At 41.8% G+C, this 13,793-nt stretch overlaps 1 protein-coding gene across 1 annotated transcript; it reads right to left on the minus strand.

The window, feature by feature from the left end:
* Nucleotides 1–263: 263 nt before the first annotated feature.
* On the minus strand, nucleotides 264–12,775 carry cxcl12b (chemokine (C-X-C motif) ligand 12b (stromal cell-derived factor 1)). Its single transcript, XM_069665934.1, has 4 exons — nucleotides 12,655–12,775; nucleotides 9,877–9,994; nucleotides 4,984–5,067; nucleotides 264–3,171 (listed from the first exon to the last, which is right to left on the minus strand). Exons 1-4 carry the CDS (start codon nucleotides 12,719–12,721, stop codon nucleotides 3,132–3,134), a joined length of 309 nt encoding a protein of 102 aa, XP_069522035.1. The 5' UTR covers nucleotides 12,722–12,775; the 3' UTR covers nucleotides 264–3,131.
* Between the last annotated feature and the right edge of the window lie 1,018 nt (nucleotides 12,776–13,793).

Raw genomic sequence — 13,793 nt, forward strand, 5'->3', positions numbered from 1 at the left:
AGGTGTGAGCATGAAAGGTTGTTTGTCTCTATGTGTCAGCCCTGTGACTGACTGGCGATCAGTCCAGGGTGTACCCCAAAATGACAGCTGGGATCGGCTGGGATGAGCGGTATAGATAATGGATGGATGGATGCTGATGTTACCCTGAAGTCTAACAGATCAGCCAGAACAATTTAATGAACTTGTGTTTTAAAGCCCCTCCTGATGCTCCATAATCCCTTAACGAAGCTTTAAATCAATGAACTTCAAATAAACACAACTGATTGTATTTCATATGTCTTTATTGAAAAAGGGTTCGGGTATCATTGCTAAAAATACTGCCTTCTGGTTTACAAACAGTGACAATACAGAGAGTGATACATCTCACGTATATGAAGAATATGTGTCAGAAGCTGCCTCAAAAGATAATTCACATTCTCCCGGGGTCCAAAGAAGAACACATGCACCCACTTTGACGGATTCCCAATCACACCTTGAAGTGTACGTGATGATACACTTGCAGTAAAAGCTCTATAAACTAAATATTCTCTGCAGAGATAGTTAGGCGACACTGCAAGGGTTAAATGTTTCCACAGGATCCACAGAACTGACATAACGACCTGTTATTACACATTTATTACATTAACAAAAAACGCAATGAAACAAATGGTGCTAATAAAGAAGTTAGTAACAATTAATGCAATATATTTCCCCCTGCTGTTTATATAATCACATTATACATGATCTTCTTTCCTGATGTAACTCCACATTTATAATAACATAATTTGGTACTGGATAATGATCTTCTTGTGAATTTAGCAACTAATAAAATTAAGACATTCATCATTGCATATCAGTGTATTTTCAAACTGCAGTATTTAAGTTTATTAAGCAACATGTTTAAAGAAATGAGCATATAAACATCAAATGAGAGTCCATTACCTTCTATTACACTTACTCTAGCAGCATCATTGCACCATTAGCTGCTAACTGATCTGATTATCACCTGCGATCTTGCACTCAGTAAATAGAGCATGTAAAACAAAAAAAAGGCCACAACAATGAGCACGAGCATCGGGACGTCCACAACAGTTTAAAGTGGAAAAACTTGCTCTCATTTTGCGGCGGCGCGGCAGCAGCTGAGTGAAAGTGAAGAGAAAGGCCCTGGGGGTGCCGGGAGTGTCCAGATTGAAAGCACATGTTGGTCGCTCGGATCTCTAAGCTTTTGTTCTGTTTTGGCTCAGCGGTGCTTTTGACACATCATACATCAAGCTCAGTAAAAGTGTTCAGAAATTAAACGAAGGGTTTGTACAGGACGAATGGCACACAAGCAGGAGCTTTTGTCTTCAGTCACTGTGTTCAATTTCACAGATTTTATTCACTTTCCTTCGTTACATCTCAGTTTGGACCAGATTTTTTGGCTGATTTTCTTTAACCCATATTTTATAATAGAACATACTTAAAGTGTTGCATACTGTGTATAACATATGTACAAACCAACCATGACACATACAGTCTGTGAAGAATTACATGAAACCTTAAAAATGACCTTTACACTGTTTGCTGCATTTTATGGACTTAGCCTTCATTTAGTAGCCTCTGCCTACTGTACATTGCATTAAAAAAGCATTTAGTAAGATTATACACAATATAAAAATAAAACAATTACATCATAAAGACACATCTGATAATAAAGTGGCTCAAATATATAAAAACTGATAATCAGAAACTTTCTTTTTGCCGCCTAAACGTTCCCTTTGTGACGTTAACCATTCAGCTGTTTGTGTGACGGTTTGTAGCTTTTCATTCCTACCGAGGACAGGTGTTGGTATGAAAACACTGCAGGTATGATTGACATTTTCCAGGTGATTTATGATGATTCTGCTATATTTTTCTAACAGTAAATGATGTTGAAAGTCTTGCTTTTTGAGGTTTAAAGGTTTCTTCATGCGTCATGTTTTACTGTATAAATATTTGGTCTCTGTTTAACGTTAAATCAATAAAAAAATGCTGCATTATAAGTGTTTTATTCCACTTCCTTATACTTTCTACCAGTGCGTCCTTTGCACACCATCAGCTTTCCGTTTCATTTTTAATATCAGACTCCAAAAACAACACTTTAAATACTGTGTGACTGCTAACGACATCATTATGTTTAATTTAAGACATAAAGGTCGCGACGTCCCATCTTTAAATCTTGCATAAAGTAAACAGTGAAATATAATTAATGCTCTGACCCTTTAATCTGAATATATAGCACCATAACATCAGTGCTTGTGTGTGTGTGAGCTTCTGTGTGTTTTGTCCCTGCTGTATCATTGCCTGTCCTGATTGGTCCTTGCTTGTGACCTCGTTGGATAGCCTCTCTGTGTTTGACCTATGACCCCTCAGTCCTGGATTAACGGCAAATTCACCTCAGAAGACGTTTTTACATTAAAATCTGTGACGCCAACACCCCAAATATGTTTACGTATTTATGATGAAGAATGAAAAGTGGAATTCACTCTGTGAAAAAGTTGTTTAAGTGGAATTAAGTGTAACACTGTAACTAATACTGTGACTGATCATGTTGGCTCCAGAGAATTCCCTTTAAGGTTCACCATCTGTAAATGAAACACTTCTTCAGTTTGCAAAACCACATTTAGACTAAATCTGCCAAAAATCTTCCTCCTCGGGGGCTTGTGTGAGGCAGCTCATATTTACAGTAAATTAGACAGGAAGTGAAGGCAGCATTACCCACAAAGCCTTGTGTGTGACAGAAAGCTCAAATCATTACTTAGTAGCTGCATGAAGTCTGAAAATACTTTTCTTCACTTGAAACACATTCAGATACAGACACACACTTGCCTGGCAGTCACAAAGCACTCACACACACACAGGAATATCTGACGTTAACATGGGTCCTGTGGTTCCAGGGAATAATTGCACTTGATGCTAACATGGAGAGGTGGAGGTGACTGTGTGGGGGGGTCCAGAGGGGTCGGAGGTGGTGCAGGGAGCGGTGCAGTTTGACAGTGAAGTGCTGGTTCTGCAGGCGGCCCAGAGAGCAGGACAGGTACAAACAGCGTGTTTACATCCAAAGCAGTGACAGGGAGGTATACAGGCTCGACCCGGGGTCTCCCGGTCTGACGACATCGTGTCGTCCTTTGTGTTTAGTTTTTCTTGGTGTTGCGTCTTCTGGATTTCTTCACCCTGGAGAGAAAGTGTCAGAAAGATTAGTTACAGTTTGACATTTGTATTCTTTTTTTAGAGTAGATTCACAGATTATGTTGTTGTAAAGTCAAATAAAGTGAAGGTGTCCTGCAGTTAGAGAACATTGATAATGGTTAGCCTGGCCAAATACTGACATTTCATTACCAAATCAAGTCTTATGATCCTAATAATGTCATCCACTCTGCTTGAGGATCTTCCCAACCTTTGGGAGGACCGATAAAAGCAACAATGGACAACAACATTTCTGGCTGCTGGCTCTAGATTAGATGACAAATCACCTAGGTCCTGAAAAATCTGTTCTTTGGCATTTATCTACCTAAAAACTAGATTTCAGTTGTTGTTAAATTGAAGGAAGTTTTGTGCGTCCAACTTTAACGGCCTTGGAACAGTTTCTGAGGGAGTTGAGGCAGTTGGGATGATTATGTTTTAATGGTAGGTATCACCTGCATAGCTATGAAAAGGAACATTAATGCGTACGGATTATATTACCAAGTGGAAACATGTAAAGGGAGAAGAGGTGGGGACCAAGAATTGAGCCTTGGGGTACTCCACAGGTGATGTCTAATGTCACTTTATATACTAGACACATTTTTTTTGTAGAAATGTTATTTCAAGGAGGTTGGTCATGAAATATTTTACAGTAGAGGATATGACTGAGCAGCAGGGTGATGTTACAAAGAGCCGGTCTTATTAGAGCGGTTGCGGACATGCGAGGGGCCTCAGGTGTTGGCAAACAGTTCTGATGGCTGAACATGCGGCACATAATGTAGTTTATGTTCAACTGTAACTGAACATGAGAGAGGGTGACGCTGACAGAGAGCAGCTGGGCTGAGAAAAGTAGTCCCTCAATAGAAAAGGTTCGAAATGAGGAGAATTCAAGTTGAGCTTTCCACACACATGTAGGCTTGTATAGAGTGTGTTCTCGACGATTTCTCTGATATCTGGCAGGGGGAGTTTGTAAGGTTAATCTCACTCCATTTATTCATGACTTTATCACGAGCACCTTTAAAATTAACACACGATACTATGTTCTCACAATCTGTAACTGCAGTTTGGGTCATTTTCGTATATTCACTAAAAGTACAATTTTTACTCATTACTTTACAGTAACACATACCCCACTCTATACACACATGCCAGACTCAATACCTGTGATCAACCCCAGGATTAGTGTACATCGCTAACACAATAAACAATAGCTCATAAATCTTCATACATCACTTTACTGTTTGTTTTCACGTTGTGCTCTAAGTGTTTGTGGCGTTTAAAGAAGCAGACGTGCAGCCTGCCGATAATCACCAGCAGACATGTTGGGAGCATTTTTTTATGAGGAATGCACATTTTTACTGCAAAGCTCATTAAAAACTGAATGAGCTGCTGCAACTTTTTACTACGAGGAGGTTTTTTTAACCCGCAGTGCTGCTCTGAAAACTGATAACTCTGTCGATAGTGTGCAAGCAGTGATAAGAAATATGTGAGGAATAACAGTAGAAATAAACACTTGACCCTTCTGTAGCTGAAGTCTCAGAGACACTCTTATGAGAAAAAGGAAGCAGACACTCCAGCGACAGATTTATCGCTCCTCTTACTCGCTGCTAATTATTTCACAGATAATAACTCAGCTTCTTACATCAACCATGTCAGAGAGGAGCCGTCAGCAGGAAGCTGAGAGAGGCACATTTGTTACAGTGGTTTCTTTCTTCTTCATGAGCTCAGCAGAGAGGGGAGCTGTATTTCATTTCTGTCAGGAAAGTGTCTGCTGAGAGAGCGTGAGGAGGTTTCTTTTCTTACTTGTTGATGGCGTTCTTTAAGTACTGCTGAAGCCACTTGGTCTCCGGGTTGATGCAGACTTCCCTGTTGTTCTTCAGTTTGGCACTGAGGGAGGAAGAAGAGGAGATTTTCAGAGGCGAGATTTCCAGTATTTCTGCTGAGTTCTTGAATTGTCTCTGCATAACTATTTAATTTGAACGTGCTTTTATAATTGCTTCACTCACACTGTTTGCACATGTAGCAGCAGAGACAGAGGGGGAGAAGAGTGCTGAAGTCACGTGTAAAAAATCTGAGAAGATTTCCACCTCTGGACTTTGAAACTGAACATGCGGTGTTGGTGTCCAAAACAAAGACTGCATCTATTTTATAAGCCGTGTGCTCAACTGAACTGAAACCAAACCCTCAGTAACCTCAAGCAAATGTGCTCGCCTTTATATCTAATAAGGATCCTTTAAGAAACTCAATAGTGAGGAGAAAGCACAATGATTCACTAAGCCAGAGAGGCAGATGGACTGAGATCCTCAGAAACTGAAAGTCACACTGAATCTAAAAATGTCTGTATCGTGTCTTTGTGTTAAGATATCTCTCTGAAACTGGAGAATGAATTCTGACTCTGCTGCAAACAGGCGTCCGGGGTTTTAAAGGGCAGTATTTAACCCCTTTACCTCACACACTTTTCCTAACATGTTGCCCCCCCCCCCCTTCTTCTCTCCCACAGTCACTTAATGCCTCACTGTGTGAGATCTCTTCTGTTCCTGTGCAGACATGTTTATTTCCCAGCTCCCAGAAAGACAGCAGTCTCAATTCATGTAAATCAACACTTTAAAATGTGCTTGATAAAAGTTATTAATCGCAGCAAACTTTCTATCACCTTCAGTCTTTCCGAAACAACATCACGACAATGTAGGAATATTTTTTAAATATTTTCAGATGTCGGTGTGTCTTTGAACGCACCAGAGTAATTTCCAGAACAGTTCCTGCTCAGCAGTTCAAATGACAATCTGCATAATTTTGACTGCAAATAATGACATTTTTCACTGTGAGAAATTCTCTCTCAGGTTTCAGCTCTCTGCAAGTTGACGCTTAAAGTGCTTCATTTAATGGAAAACAATGGCGAGGAAAATGACCCCAAAGCCCTTTTGCAGCCTTTAATTTGGATAATGGGGGGCAGAAGTGCACAATTTAGACAATTTGCAGTGATTAAACCTAAACACACAAACCACTGGCATGGACTTTTAAACCTAAATGTGCCACAAGTAACATTTATAACACCCTGGAGCTCTTTAAAGACTGAATGAGTGTGTGACTAGAGGAGACAAAGCTCTCAAGGTGCTGCAGAGTAAGAACAGCATCTTAAAATGTCTTTGACTTGAGCGTTTTTAATACTAATACATCATTATATCATTTATCAGGTTCTAATTAATCTCCTGAACGTCTCACAAGACATCCCAGTCTAAACACGAGGATTAGTGCTTCTAACAAGCTGTCATCTGAGCGCCAGGAGCTAAAAGTGACGCTGGTGCTGCTGGACTTAACATCAGATATCCCACCATGCTTTACAAATATCTGCCCTGTTTAAGGTTCAACTCTCGCAGAATAAATCAAAGGGCCTACAAGTTCAAATATCTGTTACAGTTCAAGGAGGCCGATCTCAGAAACACCTCAGCTAATCTCTAAAAGCCTCAGCACATCCTCCAACACATGCAGTCCACAGGATCTCAGCACAGCACAGACTGTCAGGCTGACCGCGGCCGGCGGTGAAAAATCACGGCTCTCTGTTTCCACTCAGGGACAGCTGGAAGCTCACATCACGCTCACACCGTGAGGCTTTAAAGATGTCGCTGCGCAGCACGCTAAACATCCACACTCAGAGATGATGGAGTGTTTGAAGGGGGGAGAAAGTTGTCATGTGGGATCTTTACCCCAAAATGATGCTAATTAGGTGATATACATATATCTCACACACCACACACTGAAAAGAGCATTGTTAGGCATTGTTGCAGACACTTATACCTGCCACAGTTGTTCTAAGACACTGGAAAAATCTGCTAAATCTCTCTATCGACAGATGTGTTTAGGGAAGGTAAAAAAAAATTAAGAGACCACTCATGCAGAGCATGCTGAAACGCATTAAAAATCAGGGTTAGTCCACGTGATATAGATCTCTGACCTCTGCATAAGTATCTTTTGTTATCTTAGCCAGTCGTCATTTTCTGCACATAAAATACCTAAATGAGAATATTTGTTTGGAAGTAGGGAGAAATGTTGGATACAATAAAACAGAAGTTAATTTGACACAAACCTATAAATAGAACAACAGAGAAAAACTTGTTTTTGCATTGTTTTAAGAGTTTTAAATTCTGAAAATGATCATTTAAATCTTATTAAATAAAAAATCACATGAATAAGTTCTTTATGACTTTTAATGTGGAGAAGGACACAATTAAACGGCTGTTTGAAAGTTCCCTTTAATTTTTACAGGGTTGTATAAATATTGTCATGTTGACTGAAACTAATATTTGACTGGGTGACAAAAATGTTGCATCTTATTGCAAAATACTAATAAAAAAAAGCGTAATCTTAAAAACCGAATGACCTTCTGTCTTAAAGAAAAACACTGACGTTGATGATGGTGTCAGCTGATGTGACTGTGTATTCTTTGCAGTGTAAGACTGCAGCAGCAGCTGCAGAGATCAGCGATGAGCGGCTCTGTCACATGCTCCTGCGAGTAGCTTCTGATCTGTTGATGGACAGCTGAGCCAAATATTTAGGAGAGGATTTGCTCTGTTATCAGCCTCTGCTGCTGGTCTCAGATCTGCTTGGCGGGGGCAGACAGCGGGGTCTCGCCGCCTCCAAACATGTGGATCTCACACCTCGGTGGCAAAAGGTCGTGTATGAGACTTAACAACTCTGGAGGTGTCTCTGCTCGCTGCTCCTCTTCTCCACCCTCCATCTCTCCATCACACGATTCCTCCTCCCCTCCTCACTGCTTTCTGATTTTCCTCCACCCGTGCTGCCCCTTTAATACACCACCTCCATTAGTCCTCACCCCATTTACATGCACAAATGGCCACTTAAAGGAGGCGTTCAGGAGCATCAGCCCTGAAATCCCTCAAACTAACATGTGAGTCAGGAGGGCAGCCGCTCAGTAACTGGATCTGTGTTTGCTTTTCCTCCGGGTATGTCCCCTTCTTCTCCCCCCTCCTCCTTTTATTTCATTGGGGGGGGGGGTGGGCTCATCCGCTCAGGCGCTGCGTGGTGTTTTGATGTGTCTCCCTTCATCCTGTTTATCTGTCTGCTTGTCTGGATGACCCACCAAGAGCCTCAAATCCTAATTGACTTGGCTGGAATTTGGAGGGCCGGAGTTCCACGAGCAGCAGGTAGTAATTACTTCACAGCAAGTTAATACCAACAGCATGCTGGGACGGGGGGTGGAGGGGGTGGGGGTGCAGGGTGGGACACAGGGGGGAGAGAGGGTGTAGTGTTACTGGCTTTCTTTCATCCGCCTCAATAGAGATATCGGAGCAGCTCGTCCCAGCAGCTTCTTGACTCCTCTGGCAGACTTCTGGAAGGAGGTTAGAGGGAGTTTGTGTCCGTGTGTCCTCTCTGACCTTTTGCCATTCTCTCACCCCTTTCCCGACAGTCAGCCCCCTCCCCTCTTTATTTGGCAGAAGCCCCACAGCCATTCAGCCTTTTGGCCGCGAGGCTTCTGCCGTCCTGTTTTCTATTGCAAACAAATGAATGAGGCTTCTTAGTTAATATGTTCCAGACCGCCGACATTAGGCGGGAGATTAATTTAAAAAAAAGGAAAAGTGGGTAAGGGACGCAGGGGGTCAGCAGAAATACAAAGGTAATCACTCTGACCCTTAATTATTGCTTCCTTTGCTAAACATAAACGGCCCCTCGAGCTCCATCTGTCACTGCTTTCCGCTCTCTGAGCGACTGTTGTTTTAACTTCAGGACGCTCATTAGAGGAAGAATAGAAGGATATTAACGCCGCACTTAACACTTCTAATCTCAATCTATCCTCACAGCACAGTCTTACTTTGTATACTAAATACTGGTGAAAAGTGAGGGGAATAAAGGGTAGAGAGTAAACACATTAAAAGGCTATTAAGGCTAACAAAGCTTCATACTGCTATTTCAAATAATAACCTGATGTAGATCAAGGAAGGTTCATGTTTCTGCCTTTAATCAGAGAAAACTGATTTGGATACTTGCTCATTTTTTAGCACTGTGTGTGTGCTTATGTGTGTGTGTGTGCAGCTCTTGTCTTTACTATTTTTGAAGACTACAACAGCATTATATATCATATGTTCCCTTTCAGTCAATTCACTCGGTACAACACGTATAGTAGCGCGTGATATCCCATACTATATATGTTGCACCTCGTTCCTCTCCTTCAGGGAACAGAAGTTATAGTCATAACATTTAGTTTTCACTGAATGAAGATTTATTTAAATCCATATGAATAAGTTGTCCCTCTAAGTTTCCCTTTAGCTCTTCTTTATGTTCATATTTTAGTACATGCCCGCTCAATTCAACCCGTAAGATTTCCTCCAACCAAATGTTACTGAATGAACTCTTGAAGGGAGATCACACTTGCCATCACAGCAATTATATCGGCTCTGTTGTATTCAGTGAAATGTTCAGTGCCGCAAAGATGATGGATTGCCAAAATGTCACATTAAAGCCTTCAGGTAACTCCTGTCATTAGATTCAACAGGGATCAGCCACACCAGGTGATCACAGACACACGTGAGCATCAAGTAGAGCCAGAGATGAGAGAGAGTGCTTCAACATCATGACAAGAAGAAGCTTGACTTCACCACTCTGACCGACGCAGTCATCAAAATTCAACATCAGAAAATATGTCTTCAGGTGAATCAGTATGTTTTACACTTATTGACTTACATGACTTGGAAGGGGCAGTTGGGCGTGTGGAGAAACTTGAGCTCTTTGATGGAGCGCTGAGGGACCGTGTTGAGCGTGGAGCGACACCAGCACCTCTCCACCAGGCTGATGGGCTTAGCTGCAAACAGAATAAGGACATTTACACATCAGCTTCAGTGTTATTATTATTATCTATATATATTGAATATTGAAGCTTAATTTATGTCAGAGTTCATATATCTTATATTAGCCTGGTTTTATGTTAGCGTGAGGGCAAGAACAAACACATCAAGCAGTCGCACACTCACACACACAGAATAAAACACACACATCCGCATATAGGCTGTGATATTGTTATTTTTTTAATCTAAACTTTTTGATCATACATTATTAGGTTTTATTAAACACAAGTGTATCTTTGCTTCTGGCTCTGATAATTCACACATCAGGAACTGAACGTATTTCATTAATCCTGCTGTTATTAAATCAGAAGATAAATCGACTGCTATGTTATAAAACTGCCAAAATCTTCCTTTTAACATTTAACTTTTCATGAAGCACAAAGGCGTAATTTTAGTTCATACGAGGCTTAAAGTATTTGGATCAGTGTAAGTTCAGGTCAGAATTCAAACACAGCAGCTTCTCCTGCATTTCGCTTGCGATTAAACGCATCGCTTCCCCCAGTGAACAAAATAAAAGCGTGTTTAATCTGCTGTAACAAGTCTTTACAGAGTATGGGAACCTATGAGTTTACCTGCTTTTGCTGCGAACAACATGTTCATTAAAAAGAGATTAGCTCCTTTCTGACCAATGTCTCTCCCACACACACACACACACACATGCAGAGTTTCAGCTTTTCACTCATGGAGCATTCAGCCGAGCCTCTCTGATGGAGAAGGGCCCTCAACATTCAATTTCCAATATTTGCCTGTTTTCTGAAGGAGCACTCTGCGGCTCCGACGGCATCAGCGGCCTCCGAGGAAATCACCTCGAGTACATTCTTAAAATAATTACAAATCACCGCCGTGCCTCCATGGAGGCCTGCGGGGGCCCAGAGGACCCCAGATACACACTAATACCTCCGAGAACTCGCAATTACAAACTGACTTTCTTCTTATTCACCGTTTTTAAGGTCGCACTTAAATGACGATGGTTGTAAAAACGTCAGTGAAAAGGTGATGAGAAACACCTGGCAGTAAAAGTTCAAATTAGACTCCATCCTAACAGCTTCAGTGCTCCTTTCCATCTATCACAAGTGCTTCATTCAGGCTGCAGCATATCAGCAGATCATTAAAGGTCACCCAGCAGATGCAGATTTAGCAGATATGAAGTGAATTGCAACAATCAGCCGCTTCCTTCCCGTATAAACACTCACATAAAACAAAGTGCATCTGGTGCAGCTCACACAGCTCTGTTCTGGGCTTCAACATATCCCCATTGATATGCATGTTCCATGCAGCACCAAATGCCCTGCCACAAATGGCTAAGTCCTCGGTAATATCAGCCTAATGACTCGCACCCTCTCTCAGCGCCTTTGTCATGCAAACTAAAGGATCATTATGCAGCACGCAGCGCCGGGGCCACAAGAGAGCATCCAGCGCTATCAGCAGCGCATTGTTTATCCCTAATTAGAAACTAATTAAAAGAAAGCAAAGGGAAAAGACAAATACACACATTAAGAGCTAACTCTTTAATATGCAGGCAGGGGTCTCACTGGGGCCGAAACAACGAGCTTAGCATAACGCGGGCCAGGCGACCCCACACCCGGGCTTGTCTCCCACTAAGGTGAACATGTGGGGGATTAATGTGGGGTCAGTGAGGGAGCGGCAGCACTACTGTGGTACAAGAAAGATTCTAGTGCAAATACTGATATACAGGGTGCAGATACAACATGTACAAACTGATTTACTGCTCTGTTTTAAGTGTAAGAAGATTGCTGATTACAGTCAGTATGTTGTAATATAACTCTTGCCAGCTGCTGTTAACAGTTGTTTCCTTATTGATAGGCCTGCAGGTTTTTCTCTCTATCACTGAATTTGCCTTATAAAGTATCACAATTCAGAATATCCCCGAGCTTTAGCTGACAACTTTCAGGTTCAAAGATATCAAATTAAAACTGCCACAGAGGACTTTAAAACAGCTACATTTTATCTTTAAAAAGGCAAAACCAGATCATTCTGGCACTTTTTCACAAACAGCTTGAACAAATCATTAAGTCTCAAAAAGTTTCAATGAATTTAAAGTGGATTAACTTTTCTGTTTATCAGCCAGAGTGTCCCCTCTTTAGTGAGCATTAAATCAATACAAACAAATGAATACATCTGTAGTGAAAGTCTGCTCTGAGGTAACTTTCATTCAATTTTCTTGCCTGGAAAACTCGAGCTGTACCAGAGCAAAACCAAAGCAGATCATCAAAGTGCTGCCAGAGTTTAACAGCCACAAGCCCAAGTAGGGATAACTTCACTTTCTCTTCTGCAACAAATGAAACTCGTCAACCATCAAACCATCAAAACTGAGACGCATTAAACTGGACAAAAAACGACTGATGATGCCAAAAGTCGAGCTCTGGTTTAAACATGAAGCCATAATGGATCTTTGATTAGATCATATTCTGAGAGAGGCCAAATGATGGAGTGATGAAGTAATCCAAATAACAGAAGATCAATAACATCCAGTAACTACGCTACAAAACCCACTCATCCATCATTCAGACTGAACTACAACATCTCATGTAGCACCAAAAACCCTCAGACATGATCAGAAACTTCCCCGAGTCTCCCGTCCTGCCCCTGAACTCACCGTTAGATGTTGGTGCATGTGTGGCCACGGCCAGCAGAGCCGTCAGTGCCAGCAGTTTGACATCCATGGTGGAGGTCTCTCTCTCTCTCTCTCTCTCTCTCTCTCTGTGTCTCTGCTACAATCCAGGGCACCACTGTGAGCTCCAGCTCAGCGCTGCGCTGAGTTAAATCTTCAGAAGGGAGAGAGAGAGAGAGTGAGGGAGAGTGAGGAGGAGGAAGAGGAGGAGGGAGTCCCACTTTCTCAGGAGGGAGGGGGGGCGGGGGGTCCCAGCATGAGAGGAGGGGAGGAGAAGGAGGGAGCAGCAGTAGAGACTTCCTCGATTGTAAATGTGTTGGCTGGGACTCAAGGAGAAGGTCTGAGGGGAATTCTGTCTCTCTTTCTCTCCTTTCACTCGTTTCTCTCCTTTTTTATTTGTTCTTTTTCTCACTTTCCCTCTTTTTTCTTATTTTTTTGTCCATTTCATCTTCTTTGTCGTCCTTTTTTCTCCCCTTTTTCAATTTTTTTACTGAATATCTTTGCCTCTTTTTTCCACCTGCCAGACACACACACACACACACACACACACACACACACACACACACACACACACACAGGCCAGGCTCCCTGCTGTTGGACTAATACTGTTGTATATTTCAGCTGAGTGTTATTGTGTACTGCTCTCTCTCTCTCTCTCTCCCTGTCTCCTCTGGCTCGGCTCCCGTCCTCACCGCCTGGTTCGTGTCTTCATCGGGCTGCTCTGGATCTCACGTCAGTTTCACTGTCTGCTCTGTGATGAAACTATTAAAGGACAGTTTAGACTTTACAACGGCTCCTTTAAAACAACACAGGGATACACTGCACTGAATAAAAGATGTTGGATCTATTATATAAAGTCCTTCTGAATGTCTCATGTGACTATCCAGGACTCTTCTGATGGTCAAACATTGTTATGTGTAAGGTTATATTTGGAAAGGAGGCTTATTTGATGGGCAGCTGGTGTTGGTTATGGGTAAAAGCATAATTGAGTATTTAGAAATATGAACTAAGACAGGGTTTGGACTGATTCTGTGAGAACTGTAAATAAAGCCAACATTTTTCTGTTAGTTGTAACTTTTAGCTTCTATGTAACATACCGTTATCTTACAGCTCCTGTGAGGAAC

This window comes from Semicossyphus pulcher, unplaced genomic scaffold (genome assembly GCF_022749685.1).
Source record: "Semicossyphus pulcher isolate SPU_LCO1_2020_fin unplaced genomic scaffold, fSemPul1.0.p SCAF_17, whole genome shotgun sequence".
Lineage (NCBI taxonomy): Eukaryota > Metazoa > Chordata > Actinopteri > Labriformes > Labridae > Semicossyphus > Semicossyphus pulcher.